Below are 15,274 nucleotides of genomic sequence, written 5' to 3' on the forward strand. Positions count from 1 at the left end.
CTAATTATCTTTGACCTTCACTTACATATAGTGAATTATTGAGTCAAAGAGGAATTATGTACATGGCATTGTGTTATGTTCAACTAAGGCCTTGATGTGTGGTTTTTATCTTCTCTATCTTCCGATGGTAGTTACATCGATAGAATTCAATTTTCAGGCAATTAATTTGCTCTTAGCTTAGAACCCACAAATTTGGCCTCCGAGTGACTATGTTAACTTAAATTTCGAATGCTTTGGGCTCGAAATCGTAGATAAGAGTATTCTAGCCGTGAATAATATTTGAATATTGGTATTTTTATCCTCATAAAAACGGCGACCATACAGGAGTACATTTGATCCTGCTTTCTACTTCATACTCGTTCTTCTTTGGTATGTCATCTAGTATTTTCTTGAAAATATTTCGAGTCCTAATTTCCGGCTTTACTACCCTTCGAATCACTCATGATGACAGAGCAAAAACTTCGAATTGTGTGACTTCAATTTGGAAATCTAACTTTACTTGCCTCGATGAATCAAGCGCGGACATATGATTATACTGTAATATTTCAATAAATAGGTCTACTATATAAAATGTTTTCAAAATGACGAGAAAAGAACGTAGAATGTACAATTAACGGTTGTATATTTATATTATTATCTCACTTATCTGATGATGGTAGTTCATTGTGTGTCAACAAAATCTATATCAAAGAAACCCTCGTCGTACATTGCTGGCATTATGAAAGTGCGCATTTGTAAGTCTTCGACCTCGCTAGAAACTTCCAAAACATATTTATTGTAACTAGTAGTCGATAGCGATCTTAAATATTAGATTTCTTTCCAAAAAATTAAGCAATCAGACTAGATGGTATAATATCATTTAATCAAGAAACTATTTTCGCGTTGAAGACGAGGTTAAAGTATACTAAACTAAACATACGCGAATCGCAATTATCTAAGCGACTCAAGATTGGTATTTCCACTACTACTTTGTTAATCATATGGAGTCTATCTCGATATCAATCATAAATCCTCTAGTATTCTATGGTATATAGCCAAATAGACTCTATATTTCTTTAATTAAGTACTTTTCAGTCTAATTAGCTCGAGATTTAGACTCGGAAATTCCAAAGCAATCGAGGTATATAGAATAACTAATAAATTTCATAAATGATTTATATCACTTGTTGTTTGTTTTGATATTAAATAATTGAACTTTTCTTTTACAAGAAAATAAACTTATTACTCCCGATCAATTTGAAAGTTTATTCTAAATTGACGGACTACAATATTATCTCTTAAAGATTTGATAATAGTTTTATAATCAACAAGTCGATAGGGAATAATAAAAAAATTGGTTTTATATCAATTAGATTGTATAATAGTATACTCAAAGTATTGATTATCATTTAAAGACTTAAGAAGAATTATTGGAAGCATTAGATGATAATTCTCTAGTGTAATCCTATATAACAAGCATTAGGCGAATTATATCTTATATCGTGAAAGGATCGTATTGTTATCTATAAGCGTTAATCTTAATTATAGACATTAGACTCATTCAAATTGAGTAGATTAGACGTTAGTAACGAGAACTTGGGTTTAACTGTGAATATTCAAAAGACTCTCGTCCCATATTTCCGATCGATGAAAGATGTCAAAATGATCGATGAAAGCTCAGTTGAAGGCCTGTAAATATAGGTCTTATACTCCAAGACATAGCACGTAGCGCTTAGACTACAGGCTTCAGGCCCTATATTTGCAGGCTGGTACACTATAAATGTGGGCCATCTCGCTAAAATTCCCCGCGAAATTATCTTCATTCTGATGAAATATGCAGGTCATTCCGTCGTAAAATGACAAACTTAGAAATAAGTGACTTCAACGGAGCCCAAGTTCAGCCTGAAAATTCATCATTTTAACTGTATTCGGTGTGTAATTGGAGTCATTTTGAGACTGATTTCTCCAAGTTCGATACTTTTACATTCATTTAACGAATACTTTAGGGTTAAATTGTGGTTGATTGCTTCAAGTCACCTAATTTTGCCCTGAATTCGACCTATTTCTATCTAATTGCTGTTAGGTAATGTCTTCGTTCCAGAGAAATGAGCATTTCACAGTAAGACTTGGTTAGATAATTGTAGATAAACTCAAGTCCATTTCCTACACATCATTACCATAATCTGGTTCCGTAGATTATTTTCAAATAATAGCTTATCGTCCATTTCAATGCATTAGAGTACTAGTTGTAATGGCCAAAAGGTGTATATTAGTGTTAGACAATCTATTATCTAATCTGTCTATCTCTCTTCGAATGAAGGTATCTCTAAAGAATCCAAATGTACCAAAATTTCTACCCAAATTATCCCAATTTGCTTGGAATGTGTTTAGAACTTTAAAGCATTTCTTCTGACCTCCCACAAACTAACCCAAATGTCATCAGCAAGAGGCGCAACCGTGTTGGGATTAGCCTTCAGATGGCTTCCACCCTTAACCTCGACCAAGAACGACTCCATAGCCTTCTCGGATAAGCCGTAATGACGTAGCTTCGCATCAGCTCCAGCTACTTTGACGATATCAAAGATATTGACAAGCATATCATGATGGAAGTCCTTGCCCTTATCTTCAGACTGAGGATGTAGTCGACGAAGTGTAGTATACGCAAGATATTTTCGAATCGGAGAGTCCTTTGGTGTCTTATCGTAGACGGCACGGGAGATCTCTGCTGGAACTCCTTGTAGCGGAGTGAAGAAGCGAAGAAGCTCAATAGCCTGGATAGCGGCATTTTGTAGCTCCGGCATCAAGACCTTGTCGGCAAGGAACCAGAGATCGATAAACTTGGTGGTATGTTCGAAAGCAGTTTTTTGTGACTTGCTGATATATTTGTCAAGGTCGCTACCCTGAAGTGTGCTTAGGCCAATTCCGACGGGAAGATTCTTGCGGTCATCTAGCTCAAAGGTGGCAAGAGTGTTGAGCTGCTTCTTGTATACCCAGTCGATAAGCATAGCAAATATCTCTCGATTAGACTCAGCGAAGTGGAGAGTTTGTGTGGCAGATTCGGCAAAACTAGAGTTGAAGACAGCGTCGAAGTATGGGGAGAGGTGTGTGAAGAAAGATTTGTGAAGGTTGAAAGGAGGACCGTCTATTGAACCGTCATCTCCCTTGACATAGATAGTTACCATGTCCATCGGTGCGTCTCTGTTTACATTAGTTAGGATCGATTTTATAAATGGGATGGGTAGATATAGTGGAGAGAAAAGTGATGCTTACTCCCAAGTAGGACCTTGACCACGGTTAGTCGCATCAAGATCTAGACGGCTTAATCCTCGCATAGCTTCATTGGTATCGGTGGGGTTAGCAGAAACTGTACCAATAGCAGGAGAGGCGGTTGTACGGCTAGCTACCCCGATCAAGCTGAAAGAGGTAGCCCTATGCTCATATAGGGTTCCCCTGTAAGCAGGAGGTGAGTGTGATGTGGACAAGTTGCCAGCGAGGTAATCTCGAATAACGAGGTTATACGAGCGATAAGGCCCAATTACAGCGCTTCGGTCGAAGTTAGCACCATGCTGACCACGACTTGGACTAGTAGAGAAGGCGCCAACGGGGACAGCAGCAGCGTGCTGCCCCCATTGCCAGTTATTGACGTTGCTGTTCATATTTGAAAAAGTTTTTGTATAGAGGTGTGAATGTGAGGAAGTTGTTGTACGACGGGGAGTTTCAATTGTCGAGAGGTTGTAAGGGCCTGGCACGTCTTTCTAAAACCAGGTTAGTTAAGTTGACTGGAACTAATTGATAAATAAGAAGTACTTACAGAATAATTGAAGTATCTTATGGGTCTGTGGGTTTGCAAGAGGTGATTTAGCGCTTGCGTCGTAGCAAATTGAGAAGAAAGTTCTTCAAACCGATCTAGAGGAGGAAGATATGAGTTAGCGACGCCAGCGAGGTGCAAGGTTAACAAGGAGTAGACCTGGAAGAGACATACTAATAGACCGCAGACAAGGCACAATTGAGTGTTGGCGTGCTGCTTGACCGTTTAATCGACGTGGTTGCCAGAGAAGCGTGTGGTTTCAGTCTAAAAGAGGACAAGTTAAAGACGCCGATGAGATGATGAAAGGGACGTCAAAGATGATTCCTGTGCTTACCAAACAAACAAGAGCCGAATACTATGCACTCGGATCAAAATATGTTGCGATGCAGAAAAGAAGGTTAAAATGGTTTGGAAGTTTGAAGTTGATGCGTTGCAAATCGCGTCTCAGCAAGAAATAAGATCTAAGAACACAAAAACGACCTCACTTTCCAGCTACTAAGAGCGATTGATATTTCAAATCTCAAGAAATGGCCTTATAGATTGATGTTTTGGTGTTAAAGAAGGTGTTGATCAATTTATTTCACAAAGTGGTGATATAAAAGAGTTGTATAAAGGTTGGAGGAAAGGGAAATCTTTCAAAGGTTGAAAATTTAAATAGCTTGAAGAAATGGCATATATAGAAGGCTGTGCACCTGGTGAATTCTTGAACAAAGTTTAATGAGCAGCGGAGATTTTAAAACATTTGATCCGAGTTGCATTGACTCCTATACGTCTCTCATCTGATCTCTCATCCTGTAGCATGTCTCGAGGCTGATAAAGTTGTTGTCGGGATATCGATCATGTGATCAAAGAGGGCACTGTATTAACTAGCGTCGCGCTAGCGCTACCCTATATTAAGTACTAGCTTCCCATAGATAATAATGATCAAGAACGAATACAACCATAATAGACTAAAGTACTTTACACTTATCAACCAAGTTGATACCAACAGTTGTTCTTTGGTAGATGGTTGTTCATTTTTGCAACAAAAACATGACAGTAAGTCAAGTTCAATCGAAGATTCACAATGCTTCCCTTTGCTGACTACTAGAATGCTTCAAGTAGGAAACAAGCGAAGTTCCTCCTTTATAGCCCCCTTTTCAGCGGATCTCCAAAGCTTTCCCCGTGGTACTACTGTTCGCTCTCCACTACCAGCTGTGGCATTCCCGGATCTTTATCAATTGACATCATCACTACTTGATTGCTCATTTCGATAGCAGCGACTGAAGAGCTGAGAGGCCATCTGCGAGGATTGCCATCATCATTCATGAATTGATAAACCAGAGTAGTCATTCCGTGGAGCTGGTTAAAACCAGTCGCTGCAGCAGGTTCCTGCGATATTCCAGAGCATCACTCGCGAGACTTCGAAGTCCAATAATCTGGATATAAGCTGCAAATATCCAAAGATCTATTAGACACTCCACGGTCATCCCCAAGCTCTTTAGAAGTCTACTATACTTAGATCAACAGAATCAGGTTCCCTCGACCAAACGATCATGCTCAGTCCCGTATGTATGATAAAGCTTGTATATATATAAAATCCATTCTACGAATTTGCCGAAATATAACTTCGCGGTATGGTGGAGCTCGAATGAACGGGATAAAAATGGTCTTTCAGGCGTCTCATTTTCATCACTTTTATCCAAGCCATCGATTTTCACAAACTCTTGGTGTGGATGTCTATATTTGTGTTAGCACTCCTGCTTCAGTTCTTTGAAATTTTATCATTCCGTCTTACCGCGCAGTGAGAGCAGTTCAACCGTCCTTCAATCCAGTGTAAAATCGAGTAACACTATTTGAGAAAATAAATGGTCGTCCTCACTCTTTTTGAGAAGACCTGACAGTCTTTTTCAATTCCCAGCCAGTCCTCGCAACCTTTTGGCCTTTGCCTTTGAGTACAGTCGAGCACAACCGATTTAAATCCGGAACTACCATAAGGAGAAGAACAAAGACTCCGTACCATAATGCTGGTTTTTTTGAGTAAGAAGCGGCCGCCCCTAATTTTGCTATCAATGGTGGTACACAATGGTGAGTCAAGCCCCCTCCAAAGCTACGTGATAGATATTGCCCGGTGCATTCGATGTCTTATATCAAGAGTATATACTCCGACCAAGAAGATTGCACTCTTGACACGATGTTGAGTAGTCATCAATCATAATGACTGGAATCAAAATCTTGGGATGTTTCTATGACCATGTTCAGATATACTTCTCGACTCATCGTACAAACGAGTAACAATCTTAGTCATTTATCGTTCGGCAGAATGCAAACACATCTTGCCTATGACAATCAAATCGTTCATAAAGTTGAGAAAATGAACTCTTTACATATAGCAATCCGTCGCCTATCACAGCAAGCTTTTTTATGTCCCCTATGGTAAGTATAAATCAGATCGGAAATTATAGATCTTTCGGTCAAAAATTTAAATAATTTTTGGTCACTTTCACATGAACTCACTTTACCCGAGAATTGAGGAGAATAAATATCGATGTAGAATCAATATTGTGATTTGTTTGGCTGCATTATCTTGCTCAAGATATCTATATATTCTATGCCATTCCGTATAAATGGAGCGGACCAACTTTACTATTAAAAGGGAAACCTTCTTACCATAGAGGCCTGGCATTAATGCTTCTCTCCCTCCACTTTTGTTCCCTTGAGCAGTCGTTTCTTTGATTTCTTTGTACAGAACTTTTTGGCTTGGCTTTGGCTGTATTGGATCTAGCCGCTTTGTATCTTCTGGGATTAGCTTTCTTCGAGTTGGTTGTAGCCTCTATGCTGTCTGGGGTTAGGTTTGCGTGGATTTAATTTTTGCAAAGATTCATCAATCTTTTTTGTAGCTGCTTTGATTGTTTCTTTCCCGGATCTAGCGGGATTTGATGGAGCTCCATTAGATTTAGCTGCTTTAGGTTTATCTGATCTAAGTTTGAGTAAAGGGGTTTTATCTGGCGTGGATTCATATGCTTCTGATGGTGCTGCCTTGGATCTATCCGATCTATCCGATCTATCCGATCTACGCGTAACTAATTTGGGTCTGACTGGTGTGGATATAGCTGAATCAAATATCTTTGATGTGGATTTCTGTGGGTTTGGCGCGGTCGCTTTGGATATTTCTGATCTGGTTGTAGTCAAGTTGGATGTAGCTACCTTGGATCCATTTGTTGTGGGTTTCTTTGAATCTGGCGAGATTGCTCTGTGTCTATCTGATCTGGATGTAGTTGTTTTGGGTGTAGCTGAATTGGATCTATCTCGTGTGGGTTTGCTTGAGTTTGATATAGCCGAGCTGGGTGTGGTTGAATTGGATCTACCTCTTGTGAGTTCCTTTCTGCCTGGTGTAGGTTCCTTGGATATTTCTGTCTTGGTTGTAATTGGTTTGGATGTAGTTGTTTTAGGTATATATGCTAATTCCCTTCGTCCAGATCTTTCGGAATTATCTTTACCTACAAGCCATATATCTGCCGTGAATATTCCTGACTCGAATGATCCAGATTCAAAAGCCCTGGGCTGGAGTCTAGAGGCCTTGTTTGGCTTTGCGCCGGTTACATAAATGGCACCTCTTCCGATCTCAAAAGGATTTCTGGAAGCCTCTTCATACTCAGACTTAAATAACTGCTTCGAATGGTCTCTGATTATCTTTGTAGTACATTCCAATAAGATTTCGTGTCTCGATCTCCCTGTCTTAAGCATAGTCGCATGCCAGTCTGAACCGCGAGAATCATGATGCCTGAATTCTTCGACAGTGTGTCTTCCAAAATCAAAACGATCAGGAAGTGTAGCTCCTTTTGAGATGTGCCAGAATCCACCCTGCTGGCCAAAGGTTTCGGCAAAGGGGTTGACATATAGGGCGACATTGAACTCGACCTCTCTTTCCTCACCGTCAACCTTAACACCAAGCTGGAGATAACTTCCGATAGCTCCTACATATATTGAATGAAAATTTATCTCTTCATTGAAATTCCTAATAGCCTCTTCCTTTTGAATCAAAATATTTTTGACTTGGGAACAACAATTTGTTAAACAATTCTCAAGTCCATATGTCTGGCTACTGACTTTTGGTGGACCCTCATGCTTGAAAACAAGTGCGGTAGCGAAGTAACCGACCTTCGTCATAGCAGATATAAAAGGTTCCCAGATTGCGTTGAATTCGTGTTTGTCGTCAGTCTCAATCAGTATTAAACATACTTTGGAGGTTTCATCACGCTTAAAGCGCTTTGCCCATTTAGTTCGAGAAATCCATGTTCCTAAGATGTCATTCAATATGTGATTTGGTCCCACACAACAACCAATTACAGGTGGCGGAACTTCGTTTTCGCGATGTGACATTCTTAGTAATTAGTAATTGAGGAAAATAAAGATTTCGAATTTGGTGTGACGAGGTGATTGCAAGCTTCCGTGACGCAAATATGGTCGATGATGGAATGATGAGTGGATGAGATGAAAAGAAATGTCGCCATATTCAGATATTCCCATTACTCTTGTAATGTGAGGAATGTCTTCTACCTAATTTGTAGCTCGTGAAAAACACACTCTAGGTATACTCGAGGTCTCCAAAGATCAGAGTCAGGTCTTCAAAATGCCCTCAGCCCGAATGAGTACTAGTCACCCCAGATTAGCGAAAGTCGGTTGGGTGAAAGATTGTAAACAAGGTTAATCTAGCGCCATCATTTTGATCCTTCCAATATCAAGCGATTTTCTATGGTCATATTGTTGGAAACCCTTTCAGGCTCCCAGAATATGAAATAGAATGGTTATGAAATGAAATCCAGAACACTCTTTCGGGGTATTTGACTACCGTTAACTAATTTCCAGGCATATAACCAGTTATCAGAAAATTACCTGGGCTCTCAAAGAACAAATCTACGAAATCGCAAGATACCGTTGGATTAATAATGAGAATCGCGAGAGTCGCAAAAATTGTGAAGTCACAAAGTGTATTCGTCTCGATTCTCACAGATCGCAGAGCTCAACGTTCCTTCCCTTTCTAGCAATCGTAATTGTCAAACAGCGGGGAGATGACGATGAGCTCTCTTTTCATTTCCACAGATTCATCTCTTTTCTCCTGATTTCCTTCCGAAATAATTGGAGCCATCTTCATCGTCATTCAGACCTTGCGATCTTGGTGTCGATTGCTTGCAACATCATGATCTGGTTCTGACTATCGTCACATAGCCATGTCGTACGATTTTTCAATGTAAATCAACACATTTCATATTGCGAGGAAACTGCTATGGAGTATATCTGATAAGTTCTTTGTAAAGTGCTTTCCAAGTTCATGAATAGCGAGAATATTAATATGAACACATCTACTTACGACATTTGCATATCTATGATTGCATTTTCAGCTCTCAGATTATTTAAGAATATATAATTATTCCTTACCTATGAATCCTCCAAACCCTCTTCTTCTCCTTTCCATAGATTGCAAATTCGCTGTATACCTAAGCATCACCATCCTCCTCATCCGCTATTGTTACTTCATCTACACAACATATCAATTCGCTGCCGAACCTGCACCTCTCCCATTGAAACATCCATAAAATGAAAGCAGTCGAAAACATCACCAGCCACGAATATGCCAACATCGTCACCATAGAACGAACATGTTCTGGAATTTCCCTGCTCGGTTGTTTCTTCATTATCATAACCTTTCTTACCACCACCGCATTTCGTAAACCTATTAATCGATTAGTTTTCTATGCGTCTCTGGGTAATATTTTCACGAATCTCGCTACGCTTATTTCTCGCTCGGCACTTGCGGCTCCAGATGGTCGGTTTTGTCAATTCCAGGCTTTTCTCATTCAGATGTACTGTTTTTCATTCTTCACAATGCAATTCCCAGAATTCATTTCTAACGAATAAAAGGTTCCTCCCGGCCGATGCATATTGGACATTGGCCATGGCATGTAACGTCATGTGTGCATTTTTCTTCCACTTCGACGTGGTAGAACTCCGCCAATTAGAGAAGTGGTACATACTACTATGTTATGGACTACCATTCATTCCCGCCTTCGTATTTTTCTTTGTACATACAAAAAATCGCGGTTACATGTATGGGAGTGCCGTATCATGGTGCTGGATCAAGACCAAATGGGGTTTGTGGAGACTCTGGAGCTTCTACGTACCGGTTTGGTATGTTTACACTTTTCACCACTGTGGACTCTTGGTTGACTAACTCAAGGATTACCATATTAATCACAATAATGATCTACACCTTCGCGGGAAAGAAAATCTTTGACAAGCGACGAGAACTCATGAGAGCAAATGAACGTATATCACCTGACAACCTGCCCAAAGCACGTAGAGAAAAGTCTAGAAGCTCTCAAACCGAACTTCTCCCAACCACCAACTCCGTCGAAGAAGCCCCCTCCGATAAACCCTCGAGACCGGGATTACCCCCAGCTCAACCATCATATACAAGTGTGCATCCGCATAAACAAGCCAACGCGGCTATGTGGGCCTATGCGAAAGTCTCGCTACTGTTCTTCCTCGCTATGATGATCACGTGGATTCCATCAACTGCTAATCGCATCTATTCCATTTTGTACCCGGGCACGGTTAATATGTCGCTTCAGTATATTTCTGTGTTTGTGTTACCGCTGCAGGGGTTTTGGAACGCATCGATCTATATTATTACGAGTATGGATGCTTGTAGGGTTCTTTGGAAGAAATTAGGAGAGCCGGTGGTGATTTTTAAGGGAGGTGGGGGGTGAGGGGTGATGTGTTGTGTTGTGTTGTGATTGGTTTTGCGGGATGGATGTGGTTGTGAGAAAGCAAAGCAACGCGAAAAGTTTGTAAAGAACATGCTCCGATCGATGATTGAGATAATGCCAATCTGGTCTTTGTTATTGTGATGTTTTCATCCCGGTTGACTGCGTACTGAATTGGAGATCTTTAAGTATACAATCCGCTGCACATGCGATGATACATTGCAGCTCTTCTCTAATCCAAAGGCCTTCCAACATTTTACCTATGTAATTCTATACATGCTATATTGTACATCGTCTATTCTGCCGAAGTGTGGTGTGTATATACAGTTTCCGTTGGGTCCCGAGGGTAAATAATCTTCTGCCGCGATGAGAAACATTGGCAGCGAGCCGGAGACTCAAATCACAATCAACGAGATTCCTTCTCCTTATTCGCCACTATATCAAGAGTCTTCCACGCCGAAGCCCTCGCTGCTAAATAGGTTTTACTTTGAATCGCCTTATAAATACCATGGAATCCACTAATAGGCCATGCTTTCAGGATCTTTTCCGAAATGCTCAGCGTCTTCGCCACATCTGTTTTTGGCGCCGCTTTGACTTTCTCATAAACACTTGGTAAGGTGGTAGCTCCATATTTCTCCCTCAGTCCATCGTACCATTTGCGATCATACATTTCCCAAAATTGTTCTTCGTTGTAGTAGGTTTGTGCGTATAACCATTTCATACCCCCGAGCTCTTTGAGTTTTTTCTCGAGACTGATGTTGGCTTTTACTAAATCTTTTTCTTTTCCATAGCCCCAGAGACCAATGTTCATAAGTGGCTTGAGAGTTTTACCGTCGGCTTCGTAGGAGGCGGAGTGAGGATGCATGGTTGGCATTGGGCTTTGCTTTAGGGGGCAGAGCCATAAGGGGTAAATACCGAAATATTCGTCGGTGTAGTCTACAAATTCCGTGGCGGTAGAATATGGTAGTGCGAGATCTTGGACAATATACCCGGGTGGCATTCCGGCGGTATGAAGTGCAGTATAAAGCATGCGTGTATGTAAAAAGTCGTCCAAGAACCAACGGGTGAATTTGTTGAATGGGAATGAGAAGTATTTGAAGGCTGAAGCACCTACCCAGAATGCTCCACGATCATATCGAAAGAAGTATTCTGCGAGAGGTATGGCGAACCTGGGGGAGAATTGGCTGCTGTCTATACTAGACTCTACATGCATGTAGAACCAAGGATCCGAAGCACTACTAAATCGTTGTACTGGAGTATTCTCCGTCGGGGTATCTGTCAAACGACCAGTAACAATAGCACCCTTCTTTTTCGAAAACATAATTCCGTCCACATAATCAATGGTTGGATCTGCAGTCATCTCTTCGATCTTCTTGATTGCGTCTGGCATATCAGACACCGGATGATATGTAGTCTCGACATATTTCTTCGCCTTTTGTAACTGCAACTCTACCAACGTCGTAACCCCCATACTTCCGACTGCTCCCGCCGCACCATGAAATAAATCAGGCCTTTCGGTATTCGAACATTGGATAATCTGACCATCTGCCAAAATCATCTCAACCCGATTGATCGTCTCATTGAAGAAACCATGTCGAAAAGAACTGCTCTCACCCGATGTCCCCGCATATCCTCCTCCAGCAGTAATTCCTGGAAATTCCATGACCACTGGCGGCACAAGTCCATATTTTAATGTCTCCTCTACCAATCTATCCATTGGCACATTTGGTTCCACCCATGCTGTCTGCGTTGTAGGATTGACTTCCAATACATGCGATAACCCGCCAATATTGATTATGTTTTTGCCTTTGGCATTGTTTCGTGTACTATTCGTAGAACCATGATTGATACGGAATTTCTCTTTGCGATCGTAGAATTGTCGTACATTCGCGGATATTTTCTCGACCGTTTGGTTGTGTAGAGTGAGGGCTGGGGAGGTATTGGTTGAATTGGAAAAGTATCGGGTATTCACTCTCGTTCGAGGTTGGTTTGTCTCTTCACGCCATTGCCTGCAAGGATTTGGAGGGGTTGTCGCCGTTAATGATCGGATGACAATATTCTTTCTTATGGGAAATGTTGAAGTTCTTATTGATGGCGCAGTCTTGTTAACTGCTCGCCGTATTGAAATCATGTCTTTCAATTGGTGTGGCTGATGTTTCACAAAGACATCCATTCCAATGTTACACAATTCTTTTTTCTCGATACCGCAAGGCTGGGTAGTCAGGCCTAGACCTACAGTGGGACGGAAAGTACCTGAAGCTATGATAGAACTCAATCACGACGACATCAACTTATTTTGGTGTATAGAACATAAAACTTACTACACCAGCGTCGATATCTGAAGCTGTTATCATGATACGTATCTAAGGATCTCAGCGAATGGCAGTCATATATCCTCATTTATCATTGATCTTGATGGTCCAATCGATGAGTTGGCTGTGAACCGGCGTTCATGATCATTCCCACAAGGTAATTCGAAATGCAGTACTTGGGTGAAGTTACTTTGATACAACACCAATACGATATCGTGGGTTGATTATTCAACGACTAATTACTCGTCGCCCTCGACCATACAAGCTCAAAACGATTAATCTGTTGATACTAGATTATACGATATCGTACCAAAGGTCTTCCTTTCAAGCCATGATGATTCCAGTCCAGAACCCCAGCTGCGGGCCATCCCTCAACATTCCCGTCATGTAGGGTTCAGGTTAATTAAGGTTAGACTCGGCTCTATTCAACCAGGTATCGAAATATTCTCAAGATTCATCTACGTGTCATTCAATATACACGCAATGAATTCTCCCATTGAAGCTGGAGCTGCGGAGGAGAAGCAGGTACCGTCAGGTCCTACAAGAATTCAAGATGTCCCTAGTCTACCATCTGCCGACCAAGATAAAGATATCGCCATCGCTGTGGTGGGAGAGCATCGTCATGAAATTGACCCCGCGGTAGAAGCTCGAGTCGTTCGGAAGATAGATCGATATCTGGTCCCTGCTATGTTCATTGGATATGGACTTGTTTATTATGACAAGGTAGGATACAGATTTCTCATTGTTTATATTGATTCCATACTTAACAATTTTCAGGCAATCTTAGGATCCGCAGTCCTCTTTGGCATGACGACTGATTTATCTCTCTCCATCACCAATACCAATGTGACCCCTCATGCTACAGATACCTCCCGTCTTAGTTGGGCAACATCCCTTTTTTACTTTGGCATGTTGTCGGGTTTATATCCAATGACATTTGCGTTGCAAAGATTTAATATGGGTAGAATCATAGGAATCGTGGTATGCTTGTGGGCCTTGATCTGCATGTGCACAGCTGCTGTAACAAATTGGCGCGGTCTATATGCACAAAGGTTCTTCCTTGGTTTTGTCGAAAGTATCATCCCAACTGGATTCATGTGTATAATCAGTTCCTTTTACACACAATCCGAACAATCTTTGAGGCAGAGTTGGTGGTTTTCCTCAACTGGGGCTTTCACCATTATTGGAGGTGCACTTAATTATGGATTCGGACAAATCGATGGTGGAGACCTTAAGAGATGGCAGTACATTTATTTGCTTGCCGGGTCTCTTACTTTCCTTTTCGGAATTTGTTGTTTCTTCGTACCAGATTCCCCAGTCTCAGCTTGGTTTCTTACGACAGATGAGCGTATGGTTGCTACGGAACGTCTAAGATATGGTCAAACCGGAGTTCGTTGTACGAAGTTCAAGTGGTATCAGATCAAGGAATCCTTCCTTGATATTAAAGTATGGCTCGTCGCTATCATGATGGCTTCCGCGTACACTGTCAACGGAGCAGTCAGTGGTTTTGGCCCTCTTATCGTTTCTACCTTTGGGTATTCGACTCTGGATTCTATTCTGTTCCAATTCCCTCTTGGGGCAATATGTTTGATCTTCATCTTACTCACTGGTTATCTTTCATCGCATATTCCAAATATACGAATCATCCTCCTCGTCATTTGTTGTCTGCCAGTCATTGCTGGATGTGCAATGATATGGAAAAGTTCTTGGCATCATCATGCAGCTACTCCAGTTGTCGGGTATACTATAGTTGGATTTTTTGGTCCTGTAGTGAGCTTGATTATCACAATTGGTATGGCCAATGTTGCAGGCCAAACAAAAAAGTGTTTCATGGCAGCGACTATTTTTGTGGCATACTGTGTTGGTAACATCGTAGGACCTCAATTGATCATATCACAAACGAAGTCGAGACATTATCCAGAGCTCTGGCTAGGATTAATCATTTGGTAGGTTAAACGAGTATATACGATGAGATTACTGATGTGAGATAGTTATTGCATTACAATTATAGCAGCAGTGGTGTTGTATGCTGTGCTGACTAGAGAAAATCGCAAGAGAGCATTAATGGAGTAAGTCTATACCACTTTCATCTAACTAGACAATATCAGGATACTTTCATGTTCGCCTCATTGAATTTGCAAAACAATTTGTAATTTCTACTCCATATATCTCGTCATCTCATTTCAATTCATATGAAATCGTGCTGATTGAGATCTTGCAGATTGGATCAAGTGAGTAGGGACAAAATGGCATTTCAGGATTTAACCGACAGGGAGAATCCATATTTTCAATATATGCTTTAGCTCTAGATGCAGGAGAAACGTTTGATGGATGCTAGCTTACATTATCGAAATGTCATTTTTCGAGTTACATCTCGACTGTTTTCGGTAATAAAGCGGCCGAAAATATTAACTCCACCAAAGTTGCAC

At 40.9% G+C, this 15,274-nt stretch overlaps 5 protein-coding genes across 5 annotated transcripts; 2 read left to right on the top strand and 3 right to left on the bottom strand.

Moving 5' to 3' along the window:
• Positions 1-2,366: 2,366 nt before the first annotated feature.
• On the bottom strand, positions 2,367-3,635 carry EAE97_009575 (uncharacterized protein; the record flags this gene model as incomplete). The annotated part of the gene is made up of 2 exons (XM_038880090.1): positions 2,367-3,177; positions 3,250-3,635. The coding sequence occupies 2 exons, from the start codon at positions 3,633-3,635 to the stop codon at positions 2,367-2,369; spliced, it is 1,197 nt and encodes a 398-aa protein (XP_038729201.1).
• Positions 3,636-6,571: 2,936 nt separating this feature from the next.
• EAE97_009576 (uncharacterized protein) lies at positions 6,572-8,149 on the bottom strand (the record flags this gene model as incomplete). Its single annotated transcript, XM_038880091.1, has 1 exon — positions 6,572-8,149. The coding sequence occupies one exon, from the start codon at positions 8,147-8,149 to the stop codon at positions 6,572-6,574; it is 1,578 nt and encodes a 525-aa protein (XP_038729202.1).
• Positions 8,150-9,364: 1,215 nt separating this feature from the next.
• Positions 9,365-10,536, top strand: EAE97_009577 (uncharacterized protein; the record flags this gene model as incomplete). The annotated part of the gene is made up of 3 exons (XM_038880092.1): positions 9,365-9,630; positions 9,689-9,955; positions 10,005-10,536. 3 exons carry the CDS (start codon positions 9,365-9,367, stop codon positions 10,534-10,536), a joined length of 1,065 nt encoding a protein of 354 aa, XP_038729203.1.
• Positions 10,537-10,939: 403 nt separating this feature from the next.
• Positions 10,940-12,664, bottom strand: EAE97_009578 (uncharacterized protein; the record flags this gene model as incomplete). The annotated part of the gene is made up of 1 exon (XM_038880093.1): positions 10,940-12,664. One exon carries the CDS (start codon positions 12,662-12,664, stop codon positions 10,940-10,942), a length of 1,725 nt encoding a protein of 574 aa, XP_038729204.1.
• Positions 12,665-13,328: 664 nt separating this feature from the next.
• EAE97_009579 (uncharacterized protein) lies at positions 13,329-15,148 on the top strand (the record flags this gene model as incomplete). The annotated part of the gene is made up of 4 exons (XM_038880094.1): positions 13,329-13,568; positions 13,623-14,791; positions 14,837-14,914; positions 15,067-15,148. The coding sequence occupies 4 exons, from the start codon at positions 13,329-13,331 to the stop codon at positions 15,146-15,148; spliced, it is 1,569 nt and encodes a 522-aa protein (XP_038729205.1).
• Positions 15,149-15,274: the final 126 nt, after the last annotated feature.

The sequence above is a fragment of the Botrytis byssoidea genome (genome assembly GCF_014898295.1).
Source record: "Botrytis byssoidea strain MUCL 94 chromosome Unknown BBYS_022, whole genome shotgun sequence".
In the NCBI taxonomy this organism is placed as follows: Eukaryota; Fungi; Ascomycota; class Leotiomycetes; order Helotiales; family Sclerotiniaceae; genus Botrytis; species Botrytis byssoidea.